Source organism: Sceloporus undulatus, chromosome 1, assembly GCF_019175285.1.
Source record: "Sceloporus undulatus isolate JIND9_A2432 ecotype Alabama chromosome 1, SceUnd_v1.1, whole genome shotgun sequence".
In the NCBI taxonomy this organism is placed as follows: domain Eukaryota; kingdom Metazoa; phylum Chordata; class Lepidosauria; order Squamata; family Phrynosomatidae; genus Sceloporus; species Sceloporus undulatus.
The window spans coordinates 98,230,350-98,253,018 of record NC_056522.1 but is presented as its reverse complement, the minus strand read 5'-3'; the positions used below and the strand labels follow the sequence as shown (position 1 = coordinate 98,253,018).

At 39.7% G+C, this 22,669-nt stretch overlaps 1 protein-coding gene across 1 annotated transcript in view; it reads left to right on the top strand.

The window, feature by feature from the left end:
• LAMA2 (laminin subunit alpha 2) overlaps positions 1-22,669 on the top strand; it is a 590,097-nt gene that overhangs the window by 406,648 nt on the left and 160,780 nt on the right. Inside the window, 2 exon segments of the mRNA XM_042456962.1 lie at positions 21,150-21,329; positions 22,448-22,636. Of these exon segments, the coding sequence (XP_042312896.1) occupies positions 21,150-21,329; positions 22,448-22,636 (369 nt within the window).

The window sequence follows — 22,669 nt, the reverse complement described above, 5'->3', positions numbered from 1 at the left end:
TTTTCTCCTGGAGAAGACCCATAGGAACTGGAGTCTTCTAAGTTATCATCCTCCCACTCCCCTGCAAGAAACATTATGTGAATGACCTTGTAAAGAGTATGTATCCAAGTATAATAACAAGTGTATTCATGCTTTTTTAAAAACAACAGCAACACTATTTTGCTTCTTTCTTCTCTTTTCTTCTCGTATTCTTCCCTGTGAAGCCTGTGAGTGTTCCCATCTCGGTAATAATTGTGACCCACACACTGGCCGTTGCATCTGCCCTCCCAACACTGTAGGACAACGATGTGACAAATGTGCACCGAATCACTGGGGCCATGACATTACCAGTGGGTGCAAGGTAAGTAAATTTATATTTTCTCTGTGTTTCTTGCCTTTCTGTGCAGTGAATCACTGTTCGAGGCTCAAGAACCCAAGGACTGGAACCAATGGTCATTTCTATAGTATTCTAAAATTGAGTTTTCTTTTGTGAATATTGGCATTGATTCAGGTGATGGGACACACGTTATCTGAGCTGGAGCTGCTTCTTTGGGCAAATACAGTGTATAGACGCACACATACATATACGTTATTTCAGAAATATAGTGAAGTCAGAAGAACACAGTCTACAGTTGGACATCATTTATCCCTTCTCAAAGAACTAAGGCAAAGCAAACATCAAGTTAAATCAGATTTATTAAATTGAGTTTCCATGCACTAATTTGGTGTAAAATGTGAACTCAGTTCATGTAATTAAATTACATTTCGGCCTGAGTCCAAATGTTAGTCCCAATTGGAACAAACCCAATGCATCAATGGCAGTTACAATGGGGCCTTGGTACACACTAGGGTTTGGTTCCAAGATCCTATCCCACTCCTGTGGATACCAAAGTCAATGGGTGCTCATGTCCCATTATATACAATGGCGTAGTAAAATAGTGCACCTTGTATAAAATGGCAAAATCAAGCTTTTCTTTTTGAAAGCCATGAACGGTTGAATGCTTGGATGCAGAATCTGTGGATACAGAGGGCCAACTGTACTTAGTTCCTGACTTCCCAAATGAGCTTTGATTTAATAGGTCTCTTCTAGCTGCAGCTAACAATACAATTAGTGTTTGGTGTCTGTGAGCAATATTTGAACTGCATTTCCTGAGCCAAAAATATTTATGTATGTACGCATGTATGTATTTTATTGAATTCATATCCCACCTTTCTCTCAAGATGGGATTTAAGACCTCAGGGGCAGAGATTTGTTAAAAGATTTGTGAACTCAGGTTAAGCCCCTGAAAGCTAACAATGGTAACTGGCAGCTCTCATGTCAGTGGGTTGAGAATCTGCTGTGGGTTTAATCTGAATGCTAAAGGAACTCTACAAGATGCCAAACCTGTTTGGGAAGTCAGGTTCAGCACCTGGGAGAGCTCTATGCCACCTCAGTGGCATGAAAGCCACCAACCACTGCAGGGAGATAAATATTAATTTCAGTTAAAATAGCTGCATTTCAACTTTAAAAAAAATAAAGTGGGAGATCTATCATGGATTTCCCCCATATTGTGTGGTTTCTGCTGCTACTGCTGCTCCTCATCTCCCTCCTCAGTATTCCTCAGAAAGTTGTTATACTAAAATGGGAGAAACTGAATGTATATTATCCCAAGCAACTTAGAGCTGTAGTTCTCAAATGGTGGGGAGCGGGCAACAAAGTTGCTCAAGAGGGGTGTCAGATCTGGAGGCCTAATCCCCCCTCCTCCTCCTACTCTTCCTACTCAGTATTTCCAAACTTTTTTCAGTCCTGAAAAGGAAAAGAAAGGCACCTGCAGTGCCTCCTTTGGTGTGTGAGTGACATTCTCTCACACACAATCAGCAGTGCTCCTTTTCTGACTCTCTCTTCCTCTTATACATTCATTCACACACAGTCATAGCTTTCATTTCTTAATTCTTCAATACTCACATATGTGCTTATGTAAATACTTGCATATACACAAGAGAATGAATGTTTCTGTGTGACTGTGAGAGAGCAAATGAGCATGTGTGTGAATGAAATAAAAATGAAAGAGCATGACTGTGTATATGTTGGTGAGTATTGTATGTATGGGTGACTGTGTGTGAGACAGTATAATTAATAATAATAATAATAATAATAATAATAATAATAATAATAATAATAGGATTTATTTATATAAATAAATCACTGGGAATCCGGGTGGCTTACAACAGAGATAATAATAGACGGTTCCCTGCCCTCAGGCTTACAATCTAAAAAGACATGACACAAAAGAAGAAGGGAATGGTGGGGGGGGGGAATCAGGTCAAGCATTCTTCTCTCCCTCTGAAGCATGTATAAGTAAAATTTACACATGTGTTAAGTATTTAATTTATTTAAATAAAACTGTTCTAATTTGAACAATATTATTGCCTTATAGAATGTTAAAATATAAATATACATGAATATGCAAATGAAAATACACATAGTAAACAAACAAAGTATTTTTATTCATACACCACATTCAGCTGGGGGCTGGGGGCATTGATGGCTGCATGTAGATGTAAAGGGGGAATCACATGGATAAAAGTTTGAGAGCTATAATGCAATAAGTAAAATTGACAGCAAGGCACCATTGCCTTAACCAGCCAGCAGTGGTGCTGGGATGCATTCAGTCTTGACATCATGGACTTATTCATGTAGTGGTTTAACATCGGACTACAACTCTCGAGACTGGAGTTAAAATCCCTGCTTGTCCATGGAAATCTGTTTTGTGACTTTGAGCAAGTCACATTATCTCAAAGTAAGGCAAAGGCAAACCCCATCTGAACAAAGAAAACCCCATGGTAAGGTTGTCTTGCCTCACCATAAGTCAGAAAGGGCTTGAAGGCACACAACAACAAAATAAGAAATTTTCAAATTTTAATTGGTGCTCATCATTACACCATTTGGTAATTAGTTCTGTAAATTAATTGCCTTTCCTGTGAAAAGATTTTGCTTTTGCCTATTCTGAACCTAATTAAAAGGTGTTCCCAGTGAGAGTTGTAGCTAAAACTCTATGTAGGGGAAATTTTACTTAGTTCAAATTGAGAGGGGGCTGACTACGAAGACCCTATGAAACAGTTTCCAACTGAGGGGCCAGTGGATCCAAGAAATGATGCAAAGGCAGAAGTCTCCAATTAAAGTAGATTTTTATTTAAAAGGGAAAATCACACAGCAATTCACTATCACACACTTATACAGTCAAGGCTCAGAAAATCAGGGGTTAGTTTGGAAAAGGTTTGAGGCAGAACTAATGGAGATACTTACACAAGCCAAGACTTACTTCAGGATCCAGTTGGTTGAGATGGCGTGGGACTCAGTCATTCTGCAACTGCTGAGTGAATGACCTGGCTGGAGCTAATTCAGAGAGCATAGGGACAAAATGTCCCAATGAACCCCCAACTAGCACACTGAGGGGAGTTTTCCAGGAGTTTTTAAGGGCAAAAACTAGCTGCTGGGAAAAGGTGTTTGATTGTCTGGGGTGAGGTAATCTTGTCTGACAACAATCAAGGGAAATGGAAAAGCTCATCAGATGAGACATCTAGACAATTGTCACCCATTCTTCTGATTATTGGGGGTGATGGTGCTTCCATTAGCAACTCCCAGACTACCTATTGGGCTAGTCTGAGGGTATTGTTCTCAAGAGATCTCATGAGGCTGACCTCATCTGAGTGTAGTGCCTATATGTCCCACCACTTTGGGAATAATGGTGGCAGGCTTGGCAGGGTCCATCTGAGGTCATGTGGAATATCACACACACCAAAATTCAGAAAAATACACTGTGGCTAACAGAGTCATTGTGGTCCAGTGAACACAATACAGGATTTGGATGAATTGCCACCTCTTTCTGTACTATAGGCTGATTGAATGATCTTAGGACAGTTACATTTTTCTCATTTTCCAAGTGCCTGTTATTAGAGTAAGAAACAGAAAGACTTTCTCTTCAGAATGTACTGAAAATGACTGTAATCAAAGCATATTAAAAGTCCTGAACAAATGATCATTAACAGAAACATAAAGGTGTTTAATTTACCATTTGTTGTGATTTTCTTCAGTGTATATTACCTGAATGCAACCAATCAGATGCTACTGTGCTCTCTTTTAAAAGGCTGTTTTTCATGGTTGTTAAAATCAGTTAATTAATGCAAAATAATTTATTTTCTCTTTGAGTTGTAACGTTCCTCTCACAAACCTCTGGCTTCTTTCAGCATACAGATCACCAAGCTTCTGCAAACCAGCTTAATAGGGGTGAAGACCCTTGTTTCAGCACTGGGATCTCTCCTATCTCTCCTTGCCTTGTCTATTATATGAGTGCATTAGTATGGCAGCTGCTACGGCACTCTCTAAATTAATAATGATATGTCAGCCAAGTCTCCCCTTTTAACGCATTGGAACTCATTTCTCCAAGGCAAGGTGCGATTGCCTCCACTCCACTTCAGCTTTTAGTGGAGCCGATTTCAGAGCCCATCATAATTCACTGGCAAGGGAATATTGCATGAAACTGCCTTCTTGCAAAACAAACATTACATTTGATTGTAATTTACTCTGCATATGGTGAACAATTTGCCCAGTAGGCATTATCCTCTGGCATTACTCACTGTGCAGGCATACAGCTCCAAACAGATTTTAATTCTTTGACTGCATGGCATCCTGCCAAGCAATATTTAACTATTAGTAGTCCCAACTATATACAGTTCAGGTCTGCACTACCATAACTAAACCAACAGATCTGTGGATCTTACTCTTTTACATCAAAACTGAGGTGTAATATATTCTCTCTGATGAGGTTTTGATATAAATCGTGCTTCCAGCTTTTTCTTCTAGAACCTTTCCACTTTGCTTATAGCCTCACCCAGGACAGAAACAGTCTGGATCTCGTGGGGGGAAAGACACTATAAAAGGTTTGAGAGACAATTTCTGTACATTTTTTGTTGTCCCCTCTCCCACTGGCTATTTTTCGTTAGGAGAGACTTTTTCTTCTCACAGGAAGTAACTTGAAAAGAGACCCAGAAGGCCACTAACCTCCAGAGAACTGAAGAAGCCAAGGGGTGCTACAGGAAGAAGGGGCTGTCTATTTTGCAGAATAGACAAGCAGTCTATTCTACTTGTATTTAGATACTGTACCATATATTTCTCACTCTTACTTAAGAATGTGAACATTTACATATCTTGTTCTTTCCAATGTGCTTCATTTTCTATCATTGGTTCCATCTGTTCTCTCCTGTATCAGCTTGCAACATTTTTTCCTTCCTTTATGCATGGAAATGTATGTGTCTTTTTGCACATATTTTTTTCAGTGCTTATGTGCATCTTTTCAAATTATGCATTTTTGGTCAGGCACATGTTTTCATGTACATTTTCTCTCCAAAGCAAATTCCAAGATGCAAGAGGCAGTCCATACTGTGGTCACTCTCAGGAAGTGCAGAACAACTATCTCTATAGACATACATTCACCCAGTTTCTTTCCCAACAAAAATGTCTCATACTTAGAGAAAACCTTTCTCTACAACAACAAAACATTCATTTGCTTTTAAAAGTTTAAAATAGAAAACATCATACAGTAAATTATGGTTACATAATGGTTGTGACATTTTACTCACACAAAATAATTGCTTAAACAATTAATATAAATACATTCACAAGCAATTATTTGTTTTGTTATTTTTGTGGAATTTGGCGCACTAATAATTTGAGAATTCACTCTACCTAAAAGTGTTAGAAACCTTAAAAATAAGATGATGATGATGATGATGATGATGATGATGATGATGATGGATGATGATGATGATGATGCTTGATGCAGCATCTTCCCTTCCTGTTTTAGGCTTGTGACTGCAGTGTAGCTGGATCCCTCAGTTTCCAGTTAACCCTGATCTGGTTGGTGTTTCTGTCGCCCCACATTTTCTGGAGATAAATTACTGAATGCAGGCTGGGATATAGAAACTATCCACAGTGATTGCCTGTGAATGCATGGTAGCAGGGACCGAGCCACATTCTGTGATTTCAGAGATGGAAAAATGTTTGTTCAGATCATTCAGGACAATGCCACTTGCAAGGTAAGAAAGGTTGCACTCACATGATATTTTTTCTGTTGCTAAACTGTCTCCACGTAGCTAGATTTAGATTATAGGTTCAACTAGCCTGTCCAAACATATTAATCAAATGTCCTGTTTATTCGATGAAAATAAGGAGCCAAAATGTTGAAATGGTTTGAGGACTCTGGGACACTTTGGGAGGAGAGGTTCAAATCCTGTTTAGCCATCAAAATCCACTGGGTGTCTTTGGACAAACCACATTCTCTCAGCCTCAGAGGAAACAGTGAAAAACCTCTTCTGAATAAATATTGCCAGGAAAATCCTCCAATAGGCTACCATGGGTTAGAGTTAGCTTGAAGGCATAATAAACAAATAGCATGACATGTCCCCAACCTGGGAGCCCCTGTGTTTGGATTACAATCCCTATCATGAAACATGTCATGCCAATTTGGGGTAATGAGAGCTGTAGACAAATACTGTTATAGCCGTACCAATATTTAGTAAAGTCTGCTGAATTCAGAAGGAACCTTCAGTTAGCTAAAATAAGCCACATTAGCTGCTACAATGAGTAAGTGTTAACTTGTCTTCTAAATCCCTTGTTTCTGGGTTGTCTCTTAATGCTAAAACAAGGGTCCTAATGAAATAATGTATTTTGAATAGTGTGCATCCCTGCTTTACCATGAGATATTAAAAATCTGAGAATCCCAGTTGTTAACTCTCAAATAGCTGTTGAAATAAGAAATGTCACCTTGTATTATTTTCAAGATTCTAAAAAACAAAAGGAGAGAGGGGGGGGGCACTCCATACAATCACATGCCTTTTAGCCATCTTGTTATATATTCTAAGTGATTTTCTATGGAGCTTGCTATTTACCACAGTATTAGCATTTACTTAATTGGGTTTGAAATATGGTGACCATGAACAAAACCTTACTGATCAGGATATATGTATCAAGATAATACTTTTCATTCTTCCTGGTAATAACGATCTGAAGGCTTTTAGTCCGACTCAGCAGGCAGTTCGGACAATAGAGTCACTCGTACTATCCTTTCCAGGTTTAGAATTCTATACTGGAAGTTTGCCATTAAGAGAATAATTTCACTCTCTAAAAAATACTATTAAACATCTAGGTGTCAAAAACATTATTAACAGTGTGTCAGTCTATGTGTCAGCAAATCAGAAAATAAATTATAAAAGACTAATGAAAAGGTATTTCATTCTGGGGTTTGTTACACTTTAAAGTTCTAATTACTTTTTCATCTTCTCTCAGCAATTTTTGCATTTAATTCTTCTCTATGTATAGATGGAAATGATTAATCTGAATTTTACTAAGAAGCTTATCCCATGACATTTTAATTCTGCTTACCTCTATCCAGTTAAAATTAATTTGGGTGGTATCCTGATGCTATGAGACAGTTTCTGCCACCTAATTTGCTGCCCAAATACAGCTTGGTCCATCCCTGCTTCCAGGAGTGCTATGCCAGCCATTTCTTCAAGCCGGAAAACTCCCGAATCTGAAAGAGCTGGGAAGAGCGGCTCTGGAAGTGGGGATGGACCCAGGATGTATTTGACAGCAATTAAGTGGCAAAAACCATCTGTAAATCAGGTTGCTGCCCAAATTAAGATTTAATCCAGATAGTGGTAAAATGAATTAAAATGCATGGGATAAACTCCTAAGATAGACTTCTTGATAGTAGTTCAAATGTTTCATGGCGGGGTACAGACCGCCGCTTTGCGGCGGTCTGCCGCCACCGCCAGTAGGTCCGCGGGGGAGCCGGCCTTCAGCGGCCCGACCGCGCGCGGACCGAAAAAAGAAGCTCCAAAATGGAGCTTCTTTTCAGTCGCGTTTGCTACGTCACAAGCGGCGCGACACGTCTGGACGCTATGCGTCCAGTACGTAAGATGGCGCGGCCATGTAGAAGGGCCGGCGCCATCTTGTACGGACGAGTCAGTCGACTAGGCACAGGGGCGTCTATAAGAGAAAGCCCTATGACTGTATAGAAAGCCCTATGGACTATTTTGTTATTAATGTGTTTATTGTTTATTCCTTTGCCGAGTATACACAGTTGCTAACAGCCTAGAACCCTTTTGCCATGCTCACACTATTTTTGCTCACTTATAAGAGACTTTCTTAATTCTGTCAACCTCTAAGGTTAAAATTCATGACATTTGTCTTTAGTTGTCTGTTTGTTTATGTTTCTGCTAGTTTTGTCAAATGATATACATCTAATCACTCACCTTAAATTAAGGTTTTTAGTTCAACTATCCTCCATATACCATCTACTTGGTATTTTAATGACAGTGTTAAACAATAAATGCATAAATGAGGGTGCTAAAATCATACTTGAGATTAATTAAACTCGATATGGATTAAGGATGTTGAGATGCTTTGAAGGCTACTTTTAGGGGTTGTCTAGTAATAAGATTAAATACCACATAAAAATAATGACCTGTATGAAGAATCTTACAAGTGAATGAAATGAGACAACATTAATTCATCCTTTCAGTCCTTTCAACTTCTGTTTTGCTTTATATGTGCTAGGAATGATTCAATGAAATAAGAATCCCTGGTAATTAATGGTTACTGCTTGACAATGTTGTGTTGTTATGCTGTCTTCTTTAACCTTGCTCTGTGACCCTGTGAATGAGAACTGCAAGATTCTTGTCTTCCTGATTATGTCTTTTCTAACTTTTTAATGGTATATTATAAGAACTGTTTCAGAATTTTAAATTATCTTCAAATTTGTAACTTGATCCCTGTCCATGGTGACCTCTTCATGAGTCTATCCAGTCACAGTCTCTCAATTTCTACTCTTTCTACCTTTTCCCAGCTTATCATTTATCTAATGGTATCCTTCTCATGATGTGGCGAAAGTATGACAGAATCATTTAATCATCTTGGCTTCTAGCTAATCTTTTCAAGGACCCTTGTTATTGTTGCCTTGTCCCTGGTATCTCAAACACTCTTCTCCAGCAACGACATCTCAAATGGTTGATCTTCTTTATATCTATTTTTTTCAATGTTATCTCTCACATGCATTACTTAATATTGATAGGAATCAGTTACTTGCCTAAAATGAGTGTTTCTGTTTTAAGCGTTAATCATTAGTTAACTTCTATTACTATTTAAACGTTGTTCAAAGCACTGTATCTCAAGAAGGGGCATCATAGGAGGGCTTGGAGGGGGGTGCCACACTAGGTGACACCCTAAGCAGGGGGAAAAACATGCCCCTGAACATCGCCTTTTAACACGAATGGGCTTTGCATACACCGCCTCCCTTAAAACACTGAAGAGATAGTGTGAGTGGAACGGGCTCAATCGGAGAAGAGAAAGGAGAGACTCCATGTTTTTAAAAAATAAAAATAAAAAATTAATTATATACTTACCATTTTCTTTAAAAAATACACATCCTATGAAATTTTCACTTTAACCCATGACACAATGCACACACACAACACACACATACACACATTTAGGCTTGTGTGTGATATTGTAATTTCGGGTATGCTAATGTTTATGTCACAACTATTGTCATTATATTCAGTGATATATGGGAATTAAGATTTATGAGTACACTAGCACATAAACATTACTAAAGATTCTGTATAGTGTGGTATGGGAGGAGGTCAATAGGTGGGTGGTGACACCATGGGTTACCTGCACTAAGTGACACCAACCCTAGTAATGTCACTGATCTCAGATTTCTTAGAAATGTATATTTTCACTTTCAGTCAGGATCAACTATGGGTTTCTAGATGTTGGACTGCAACTCTCACCAACCCTAGTTCACATAGCCAGAGGGATCATGCAGTTGCCAATCTAAAACTTCTGAATCGGATGCAGTTGCCCACTCTTGATCATTTGGTACATTTTTAAAATGTTCTTTATATGTTCTTGTTGAGTGTCTTTCAGTCATTCCCAACATATGGAGCCCATAGACAAACATATCACAGGGTTTTCTTGGAAAGTTTTTCAGAGGGTTTGCCACTGCCATCACTGAGCTGGAGAGTGTGACTTGCACAAAGTCACCCAGTGGATTCCATGGACAAGCAGGGATTGAACCCTAATCTCTAGAGTCATAATTCGATACCCAAACCATCACACCACACTACTCTATGTACTCCTTTGCTGAAGCTGCCTATTGATCTGATCCCAGTATGATGCAGATTTTCACATTAAATTGCGATCACAACCAGTTGTAAGTTCTTTTTAAAAAAAGGACAGCAGTAAGGGAAACATTTTGTAAGTGCTTAAATTATTGCATATTAAGTTTTATCTGCAAAGACAGCATGTTTACCACATATCCATCCTATAAGAACCTTATTGTGATAGCCAGGCTTGCTGTGTCTTTTGGTGCTGTATGTTCATTAAAGCCTTCTCTTCTGTTTCTACAATAGATGAATGTGGAAGGTATCTACTGTGACGGGTGCAAACCTGGCATTTTGGACTCTCTGCCAGGAATCACTTGGCCTGCAGCGTGCTATGCTTTGGCCTGACATCGCAGTGCAGTGAGGCAAAGGGCTGCGTCCGTATGTGGGGAAGTAAGGACTATGAGCCATGTAATATGTAATGTTGTTCCTGCTGGTGTCTTTTACTCAGACACAGGGGCTAGCGTAGCAAATTGTGTGTATGTCTGTGGGGGGGGGGAGAATTCAGTGATTTCCCTTGTGTATTTCAAGGAAGCCAGAGCAACATCATGTTCTATTAGACATAGGGCCAAACATTCACCCAACAGTCTCAGATAAGATAACAGTGTCAAGCTCCAGAGGAAAGCTATTAAAACCTAGGAAAAGCATGTATCAGGTCAGGGGAAATTGTCATAGATCATAGAATCGTAGAGTTGGAAGAGACCACTAGGGCCATCCAGTCCAACCCCCTGCCATGCAGGAAATCCAAATCAAAGCATCCCTTACAGATGGCCATCCAGCCTCTGTTTAAAGACCTCCAGGAAGGAGACTCCTATCACCCTCCGAGGGAGTGCATTCCATGTCGAACAGCCCTTACTGTCAGGAAGTTCCTCCTAATGTTCAGTAGCTTGCATCCATTGTTCCGGGTCCTGTTCTCTGGAGCAGCAGAAAACAAGCTTGCTTCCTCTTCAATAGACCTCTTTCAAATATTTAAAAAGGGCATCTATCACCTCTTAACCTTCTTTTCTCCAGGCTAAACATCCCCGCTCCCTAAGTCGTCCTCATAGGGCATGGTTTCCAGACCCTTCACCATTTTGTCGCCCTCCTTTGGACACACTCCGTTTCTCAATGTCCTTTCTGATTGTGGTGCCCAGAACTGGACACAATATTCTAGGTGGGGCCTGACCAGAGCAGAAATACAGTGGCACTATTTACTTCTCTTGATCTAGACAATATACTTCTATGATGCCGCCTAAAATAGCATTGGCCTCTTTTAGCTGCCGCATCACACTGTTCACTCATGTTCAACTTGTGGTCTACTTGGACTCCTAGATCCTTTCACGTAGTTTTTTCAGCCAGGTGTCACCCTCCTAATCTGTGCATTTTATTTTTCCGCCCTAAGTGCATACCTTACATTTCTCCGTGTTGATTTCATTTTGTTAGCTTTGGCCCCAGCTTTCTAGTCTATTCAGGTCATTTTGAATCTTGATCTGTCCTCTGGGGTATTAGCTATTCTACCCCTAATTTGGTGTCATCTGCAAATTTGATAAGTATGCTCCCATTCTGTCATCCAGGTCATTGATAAAGTGTGAATAGCACTGGGCCCAGGACAGAGCCCTGTGGGACCCCACCGGTCACTTCTTTCCAGGAATGAAAAGGAGCCATTGCTTTGAGCACCCTTTGGGTTGGCCGGTCAACCAATTACAGATCCATTTAACATTCCTTTGTCTAGCCCACATTTTACAAGCTTGTTTGCAAGTATGTAATGGGAAACTTTGTCAAAGGCCTTATGAATCAAGATATACTTATCCACAGCATTCCCTTCATCTACCAAGCTGGTAATTTTATCAAACAAAGAGATTAGGTTTGTCTGGCTGACTTGTTTCTCTGAAACCCATGTTGACTTTTTTGTGATTATGGCCTTGCCTTCTAGATGTTCACCGACTCTCGTTTAATGATCTGCTCCAGAATCTTTCCTAGTACTGATGTCAGACTAAACGGACGATAATTGTGGGATTCCTCTTTTTTCCCCTTTTTGAAGATGGGACAAGTTTGCCCCGCCGTCTGCTGGGATCTCTCCTGTTTTGCAGGAGTTTTCAAAGATTATGGCAATGGCTCCGATATCATTTGCCAGTTCTTAATACCCGGATGTAGTTCATCTGGTCCTGGAGACAATTCATTAGATAACAAGGTATTCCTCTACTATCTCTTTACATATTCTGTGCTGAATCCCCTATTCTGTCCTCTGCTCCATTATCCTCAGGTTGAGCACCCTTTGCCTTTTCTGGAAGATGCGGCAAAGAAGGTGTTGAGTAATTTCTCCTTTTTCTGTCTTCTGTTAGCATTTTCCATCTTCTCCACGCAGTGGCCCTACCGTTTCTTCTTTCTTCCTTTGCTGCGGACATATCCAAAAAGCCTTTTATTGTTCTTAACCTCTTAGCAAGCCTGAGTTCATTCTGCGCTCTTAGCTTTTCTGACTTTACCCCTACACATGCCTGCTATTTCTTTGAATTCCTTTTTGTGATTTCCCCCTTTTTCCATTTCTTATACATGTTCCGTTTCAAACTTAGCTCGGTTGAAAGTTCCTTAGTCATCCATCCTGGTTTCTTGAGACACCTCCCGTTTTTCTTTCTCACGGAACTGTTTGAAATTGTGCCTTCAGTATCTTTTTTGAGAAACTCCCCATCGTCCTGAACTCCTTTTCTTTAGTATTTCTGACCATGGAATCGCCCTCAATACTTCTCTAAGTTTACTGAAATCCGCTCTCCTAAAGTCTAGGATGCTGTCTGACTATGCCTGGCTTCTCTTTCCACTGTATTAAAACTCCAGGAGAACATGGTCACTTCCCCTAATGATCCACCTACTTGCACCCCATTAACCAAGTCATCCTTGTGGTTAGGATCGATCTAAAATAGCTGACCCCCTTTTGCCTCTTCCACCTTTGGACCATGAAATTGTCTTCCAGGCAAGTGAGGAATTTGCTAGGCCTTGAGGATTTGCAGGTTGACTTCCAGCAAATATCAGGATAGCTGAAGTCGCCCATCACTACTACATCTCTCTTTTCTGCTGTGTGGTCATCTGTTCTAGAAAGATATCATCCAATTCCTCAGTCTGACTTGGGGGTCTGTAGTAGATCCTACCGTAACATCCTTGTTGTTTCCCTCCCCTTTATTCTTACCAGATGCTCTCCACCTGGCTTCCATGATTGAGTCCAGGATTCTTCACTGGTGTAATATCTCTGACATATAGTGCTATCCTCCTCCTTTCTGTTTGGCCTATTTCTCTTAATAGGTTATACCCCTCTATTTCACATTCCAATCATGAGACTCATCCCACCAGGTTTCAGTGATGCCTATTATATCATATTTGCTTTGTTGTACTAGGAGTTTGAGTTCATCTTGCTTATTTCCATGCTCTGTGATTAGTGTAGAGACATCGCAGACCATGGTTCCCTTTGACTCTGCTGCCTGTGCGATTTTTTTGCCTCCCACTGTTGGGTCCTTGCACTTTTTTTCTTGTTCCTCTATGTCAGTTTGACTATTTCGCCACCCTTTCGCCTTCCTTAATATGTCTCCCTTCCCCTCGGAACTCAGTTTAAACCCTCCTGATCAAGTTCTTGAGATGTTGGCAAAAACATTTCTTCCAACTGGCTGAGATGCAACCCGTCTGTTGCAAGAAGTCCCTCCTCATGGAACCGCAGCCCATGATCGAAGATCCAAATCCTTCTCGGCAGCACCATCTGCGAAGCCCGTTGTTCACATCCGCTATTTTCCTCTCCCTTCCTGGACCATGCCCTTCAACTGGCAGAAGAGACGAGATGACAACCTGTACATCCATTCCTTCAGCTTCCTACCAAGCGCCTCGTAATCCCTTTTGATGTTCTGAAGCTGTGTCTTGCAGTATCATTAGTTCCCACGTGGCCAAAAGGGGGGATATTTTCAGTAGGCTTCACAGTCTTGTCAGCCTCTCTGTCACATCACGGTCTTTGCACCTGGAAGACACAACCCTCGCGACATCTGTCAGGCCTACAAATACTGCTTCGTACCCCTCAGCAAGGAGTCCCACTACGACCACACGCCTCCTCCGAGGCTTAGCAGCGACTGTTCCCCGGGTGGGACTCTCAGGCTCCCCTGCTCTGTCCCTGAAGTGTCCATGCTGCTCTTCTTATCCTCCTTGTAAGGGAAAGGCTTCGAATCGATTCTCTAGCTGAAGCTCCCCGAACAATTCCTTCTTGGCTTACTTCTCTTTGTGACATTCCTCCAGCTGTCTGCCTCCTTTTTTGCAAGTGACCTCTTCCACCCTAGCATCTTCCTCTGCGTGGTACTCATCCGTGGTTAGTTCTATGTGTCCAGGAAATCCTCTTGTTCCCTAAATGCTGAAGTGTAGCTACTCTGACTCCGCTGCTGCACTTTCTCCTCCAAGAGTGCTACAACTGCACTTGGTGCATGTGAAGTTCTCCACTTCTGTAGGCAAGAAGGAAACATCCACAAGAGTTGCAGGTGACTGCAGCAGATCCCTCGTTGTCCATACTGCAAGTCTTAGTAATGAATATAACAGTCAATCTACTGGGAATACTTCTTTAAAGGAATGTACTGGCTGCTATCTTACACTTAAGGGAGGTTCTGTTTCCATATCTGATTCTAACCTGAAGCCACTTGAGCAGAGTTGTTGAGTTAAAGCGGCGCGCGCGCTGGTGGTATATAAAGCTAGTCTGCTAGCTCCGCCCCCTTGTGACTCACAGATGTCCTATGAGTGTGTAACACTCTTCATTTTTCAAATGTGAAACAGTGAGGAAAATCAGAATTTCCCAGTTTTACCTGGATGAACCATATATTGAGATGCTTTATGTCTAAATTTTTGAAGAAGATTATGGTCTGACAAATGTTTCTTTTATACTGATGATGAGTTCTTAAAAGTTCAAGGAACTTGCCATTTGATAGATGAATGATAATAGATTGGCCATTTTACATATCTGGTTTTTGTACATATTTATCATGGGAGGATGGCATTCTGCATATTTATAGATTATTATACAAGTTTATCATGATGTGGGTTGTCATGTCTGCTGGAGTAGAAGAATATCAGCCCATCTGACCTCTAAAAGATGGTGGGTGAATTAAGATTATCCTGATTAGAAACTGAGTATGAGAAATCACGTGTATGCTATTAGCAGGTTTTATGCTGTTTTGATGATACCTTAAAGGGCCATGCAAATTTATGGTGCTATATAAATAAATATTATTATTAATCATAATATTTGGGTGAGGTGGAGGGGGAGAGAATAATGCTTAAGATGTATGCAAATATCAGAAGGGGGATAAATGTCCATCTGGTAGCACTATGTAGAACAGAAGTGGATTATTCTCAGAGTAAGATGGCTCCCCATGACAAAGCTGAATGATGAAGTTCAGGGGACGGGGGCAAAATCCTGCCCCAAAGCCTGCTCTGTCCCAGGTGTCATTTTACTGTTTTGTATGCACAGATAACCATAGAGTTTTGTGCCCTCCATCTGCAGAGAACACCCCATGCAATGTCTGATCAGAGATATCAGAGGGCTTTCCCCCATCTGCAGCTTGCCTTCTCAACTGCATGGTAAGGTAGATAAGGGATGGCTCTTGGAGAATGGGAGGGGCTTCAAGTAAAGAGCAGGATGTTTCCCAAACTCCTTGGAGGCAATATCTCAACCCTTCGTTTTGGGTGGGGGTGTTCGGGCCACATAGCCTGAAAAACCCACAAAAAACTATGGATGCCAGCCATGAAAGCCTTCACCTTCACATCTCAGCCCTTCCTCAGCAAAATCAGGCCTATGGGCAGGACACTTCTGCCTGATGCAGAATTATTTAGGGGTCCCTTTTAATACTTCAATAATGCAATGCTGCTGTTTTAAGAAAACAGTTTCAGTGTTGTGGTGTTTTGGCAGATGCTCTGTAGCCAACAGTGCAGGACTTTTTCAAAAGAGGAGGGGAAATGAGAGGAGACAGCAATTGCATTGTTTGTTGCTTTTATTGCTGATTTTGTGCTACATTTTTGTTGTCCACCTAGATTCTACCATTTTGTTGATCAGGGTTAGCATTATCCTTTTGTGTGTTACAGATGTTAGATATTCTGATTCAGCATGTCTGATATATGCTAATTTTTTCCACCTGGAAGTTCCCTTTGAAATCATAACCTTGATGACCACTCTCTAGTACTCATTTGTGCCCCATTCTGCTTATCACAGTTACAATGTGTTATTGACAATTTGGGGGAAAAGGCAATGGAAATATATGATGATAAGACTGTTAGCCAAGTAAAGTGATTTTTGTATCCTCATACCTGTGAATTTTTCTGTTTAACTAATGGGATTTATTTTAACTGGCATGGATGGGGCTGGTCTGTGACTGTATTTCACCAAAAAAAGAGAATAAGAATTTTCATATATTCTTCATGAGTACATTACAAAAGGGATATCCAATCATATGCTTCACTACATGGATATTTGTTGTTGTTAACTACTTTCAAGTCAATTTTGACTCATGACAACCCTATCAGTGAGACACCTCCAAGCCCTCCTGTCTTCAACTGCTCTGCTCAGGTCCTACAGACTTAGGGCCATAGCCTCACTGATTTAATCTATCCATCTAGTATGTGGCCTTCCTCTATTTCTCCTACTCTCCACCTTTCCTAGCATGAGTCGTGTCTTCTCATTATAAAGTACTTTAAAAAAAAAAACTAACAACCTACATTAAAAATTCATTTGTATTTCATTTTTAAAAAATAAATGGTTTAGGACAAGGATTGCCAGAAGCATAGATGTACTTTTTGTTTTTTTTAAATCATTAAAGTGCAGTGGACTTCCAAAAAAAATCTATTTGTAAGATTTCACATTACATAACAAAAGGGAAAAATAGTCATTCAATATTTAAAACAATTTACTAGTTTTAAGTCTGAGAAAAATGTAATCTCCTCTTGTGCCTTCAAGTTACCTGTTGACTTAAGGCAACTCCATGAAATTCATAGGGTTTTCTTAGGCAAGGAATAGCCAGCAGTGGTTTTGCCAGTTCTAGGGAAGAATTAAATCTTGTTCCTTGTATCCCTTCATGAGCCGCAGCATTGTTTTTAAAAGAGACTGGAAGGAAGAAGGTGAAGAGAAACCCACAAAGGTGATATCATGGGTGGAAAGACATCATGCTGGTGATTTTATCCACTATCTCTTCGACTGTACATGGAATACAAAATCCATAAAAAGAGATTTGGGACACTCATTATACAGTTACCTTTGCTCTATATGGAAATTCAAGCTTTCAAAATTCATGTTCCATCTTGATTCTTCACTGATCAGAACTTTTCATAGAACTTACATCAAGATTTTCAAGTACTCAAAGTACTAGAGAGTGAGGGCTTTTTGTTAAAAAAAGGGGAGGGTGTCATTACTAAAAGATGTGAATAAGCTATTCAAAATGCTGAGATAGTTCACACATGAATGCTGATCACTTGAAGACTATAGGTTAAGTGATGATTTGCATCTGAACAAGCCATCACAGATCAACACCAGAGATAGAACCCAGTGCAATGCTATTTAGTGGAGTAAGTTTTACACATTCCGTTGCAAGTATTCCAGTGTTAATCAATTGTTGAAAAATAAAGAAATGTGTGTGATAGGAAGTACCCAGCCACCCACATTTACATTCAAGGAAATGTGAAACTCTGTATACAGGTGTACTTGGGCTTTCCTCAGCCCAAATTTCATTCAATTGTCATGGTTTTGAAAAAAAATAGGTTACTAATGAGCAAATTTGGAAGAAAGTCCCAGTGTTGTCAGTGGAATTTATTGACCAATAAGCTTGCTTAGGATTGCATCCAAAGATAATTAAAGTTTCACCTCTCCTGCATGCCTCTTCCCATACATGCACATGCACACTTTGAAAGATGCAAGCGTATGTGATGGAAAATCTCCCTAATGATCAGTTATCCCTCTTTTGAATCTCTTATTTAAATGAGGCTTGCGGTTTCATACAGTTATCTCTGTGAACATTTATAACTTCAAACTATTCCAATCTATTTTAGAACAGACTGAGTGCAAGTGGCAAGCCCTCTGATACACAGGTACCATGACACTGAGGCAAACATTTGAAATACTTTGTGCATTAACCAGTTTCTTCTTGATTAGCATGTCTAATGCAAAGCAGTCAGGAACACCTCTAGAGTGAAGTCAGGCACTTCATTTTGGCATTAGCACTTCAAAGAAACGTGCTGTCATCTTGGTACTGGGGCTACTGCAATTACAGTAGAAAAATAATAATGTCAGTTCAGGGCTGCTTCTCTGTTGGACAGGCACATTGTGAAGTTTCAGAGACTGATGTTTTTCAAGGATGGTTTTCTTCACTTAATTTAATTGTCACATCTGCTCCACATATTGATGGCAATGGAGAGTGTCTAATACATTCATACAGGCTCCCCTCCCACCTCAGAATCATAAACATGCAGAATTGTAAATTATGCACCAGCTTCCGTGTGTGAGAACCATTGCCTTACAATTTGTGCAGGGGGGTAAAATCCACATAGAGTTAAAGGATTTTATCACACCTGCCTATTGAATTGTTGCAGTTGTATTGTTGAAGCAATAACACTTCTCATCAATTGTGCTTTTATTATGCTTTGGTGATTCATGGTCTCACACTCACTCTTCTATACTGCCTCCTTAACTCTCCTTTTTCCCAATATATGCCCTACCCATTGCATGTATGCCTTCTTGGGAATAGCATATGGAGGGAAGGGGAGAGCAGGAGAATCATGGCAATTCACCCCACGTGACTGCCATAATATTGGAACTGAAGCAGAAGGCACATATCACACACCTCTCCTATAGAAAAGCAGCTATATTGGGAGCTATTGACAGGATATTCCTGTCAATGAAAAGCTGTGATTGAAATACAAAGCATCAAGAGGAGAGACATGACGTTGTGAGAAAAGTATTGGCCATAGTAATGCTAGCACTAATTTTGTTGTTGTTGTTAACAGCCATAAAGTTGACTTTGATTTATGGTGATTCTATGAATGAAAGTCACCCAATCATTAATAACCCTGCTCAGTGGCATAGCTTCCTTGATTCCTTCATTCCATCTGGAATGAGATCTTTCTCTTTTCCTGTTGTCTTTTACCTTCCTTCATTGTCCATTTCACAACTAAACATAGAAATTGGAAATATAATGGCTTGGACAATCCTAAGTTTAATATTCACTGTTATATGTTTACACTTCAGGATCTTGTTCAGTTCCTTTATAGCTGTTCTATTAGTATGCCATCTGTTTCTGGTGATTTATTGCTCCCACATGCTCTGAGTGCATCTTCCACTTTCTAAAATTGGAGGTTCGTAATTAAATGGTTCTTCCTTGAATGAATCTGTCATCATTTCATCTTTTCTATATAAAATTCTTCATTATATTGTTTCCATCATCTTTTTATTTCTACCTGGTCATGTAATGCAATGGTTCTCAAACTCTTTACCTTTTTGAGCCCCTTTACAGCTACATGTTGATATCACACCTCAATATAATATATAAATACGTTTGTTTGTTTAGTGTGTGTATTTTCATTTGCATATTCATCTGTATTATGAATATACATCAGTACATCCAGGCAGCAGTGTCTTGTCCCAAGAATGATGGGACTGGTGGGGGAATAAGAAGTGGCAGCCCAGGATAGGCTCTGCCAGAGGACACAATCCAGCAAGCTTATTATCCCTCCTCCTCCTCCTCTTCTCACAGTCTGAGAACTACTGATGTAATGTATTCCCCTGCTGATTGTAGAGCACTCCTATTCTTGGTTTAAATTTACCTTTGATTTTTCAGATCTTATGGAAGAGGTCTCTTCTTCCTTTTTTTGTTTTGTCAGCTTGTATTTTTTTCTGTATTGATTATAATAGTTTTCCTTGACCCTGCCCAAAAGTTGTTGAATGGTTGTATTCAATCTGATTCTATTTCAGTCACTTTTTATTTTTGCTTCTTCTCTAACTTTTACTCTTAAATCTGATTGCTTAAAGAAAGTGTTTGTGATTAACAAACTCACAAAATTCATTCAGTCACTCTTATATCCTCTGTGGATCCTGGGCCAAAATTTCCTATCATATGATTTTGCTGTTTTCTACTTTTGCATTCCAGTTGCCTATAGTTAACAACAAGTCCTGTTTTGGTGTGTGATCAGTTTTCTTCTGGATCCCAGCATATAATCTTTTAATTTTTTCTTCTTCTGACTCTGTAGTTGGAGCATAAACCTGGATTATGATTATACTGATGATTTCCCTCAAAGTCTTTCTGCTATTTTTATCAGGCTTTGCATTATATCATTTGACTACTTTTGCGACACCTCTCCTCACTATTAATGCCATCCATTTCTACTTAGATTTTCATTTCCTGAGTAAAAAATTGTGTAATCATCTGGCTATAAGTGTCTCATTCCTGTCTGCTTTAGCTTGTTTACCCAAACTATAGCAATGTTTATACATTCCATTTCTTTTCTATATCCCCCCAATTCATGCTTCTCATATTCTCTGCTCCTATAATATGTGTTGTGCAGCTTCAGTGTCACCCCCACCCCACACACACACTGCTGCTGCCGCCTAGTAGCTATGTGACACATTTAGTCTGGCTCTTCCACAAAAGCCTGTCTGAGATGGGAGACCCTACCAGCAGCACTGTTGCCATTAGCATAGCCTCTTGCTTCACAAGAACATGCAATCCCATCACAGTGGAAAGCAATGCTATTAATGAACTAGCACTAATATTGAAAACATTTTTAGCATGACCTGCTGTTTAACTGTGCTAAGTATGTGTCTACCACAAACCATTAGTTTGTATCTGATTCCAAGTTTTGGATCCTGAACTTCTGTTCTAAAGTATGATCCCTAAAGCCTCCTTATACCTGCCTTAAATTACTCATAAATTGATATTTGTCTAGAAAAAAAGAAAAAAATATTTTATTTTTTGTCTCATCTCTTCAATTATCTACAGTTGACTCTTAAGCCAGACCAAGTCATCCTTCCTCTGGTTGATGAAAGTGTCCAGCACCGAACTGTCCATGGAATTATATACCAGTATCCAGAGACAATTGCAAATATTGACTTGGTGAAGCAAGAGTTACGCTCAGAACCATTTTATTGGAGACTTCCAGAACAGTTTGAAGGACGGAAGGTAAAGAATATGAATTATAATTAAAGTTGTAATTTCCCAGTTGTTGTTATTGTTGTTCTGTTCCTTTTATTGGAAAGGTTAGACAAGACTGAAATGAATAAACTGTCATGACTGTTTTTCCTCAGCCTTAGCTATGAATTATCTGTTGAACAACAGTGTCCAAAAAAAAAAAAAAAAATACAAGAAAGTATTAGAAAATGTTGGGGAAATTCTATTTTACATACAATCTGACTTTTTCAGCATGTAATTCTCTGGCATTGTCATTTATACTACTCTCCATTAAGTACCTATTTTGAAAGGCAAAAAATAAAAGGGCTGGAGCCCTATTTATTATTTTTGTCCTGGGTTGAGGCTAGCTCCATTGGAATACTTGAACAACGCTCTTTAATAACTGTGGTAGAGACATTTATGCTGACCCAGGCTGAATTGCAACCAACTAAGTATTGAGGTAAATATTAAGACAGTACAATGCTATATTCTGTTCTGCCTGTGGCTATGGTTGACCTGGATCAATTTGGGATTATCCATAAAGGAACACAATCTCCTTCTAGCTGACCTAACCTTGCCAGCCATAGTGAGAGACTGAGAGATGCACTTGGGAAGCATGGTTTAAAAGGCTCCTGCAGCATCCACTATATTGAAATGTGCTTCAGGTTAGCTTGATGTAGGATGGCGTGAATTTTCAAATTCCACAGGGGCTGACTTGATAGTTTGCTCCAGGAAAAATAGATATGCTAGAAAACTAACAAATGCTTTTTCAAATGTCTATACAGACACATCCTGGACAGTTTGTTTCTTTAAAAGAACATGGGAAAATGGGCTATACAGTTTCATCTAAAGCCGTTATGGACATTTGTGGGTCCACTAGATTGGGCACACAAAAGAACGTGTCTGATTAGGTCTGTGCTAATTAAAAACATTCATATTTTCAACATTTTACAGTGTGCATTCACCAACAGCTACATAATGTTTAGGTCCAGAGAACAATGTCTTGAGATATTTCATTTCATTTTATTCTCACTAGTTGAACGTGCATGCCCTGCAGGAATGTTTTTGATTCTGTAGTTTTTGATTTTGATTTCCTATAAATATTTATAATGTTTGTTTTTCTTTGTTAGTTGACAGCTTATGGAGGAAAGCTGAAATATGCTATCTTCTTTGAAGCACGAGAAGAGACTGGCTTTGCAACCTATAACCCCCAGGTCATCATCCAGGGTGGGCCTCCCACACAAACGCGAATTATTGTCAAGCATGTAGCTGCTCCTCTGAATGGTCAATTGACAAGGCATGAGATAGAAATGACAGAGGTAATTTTTCAATCCACCTTGTTCAAGAAGTTA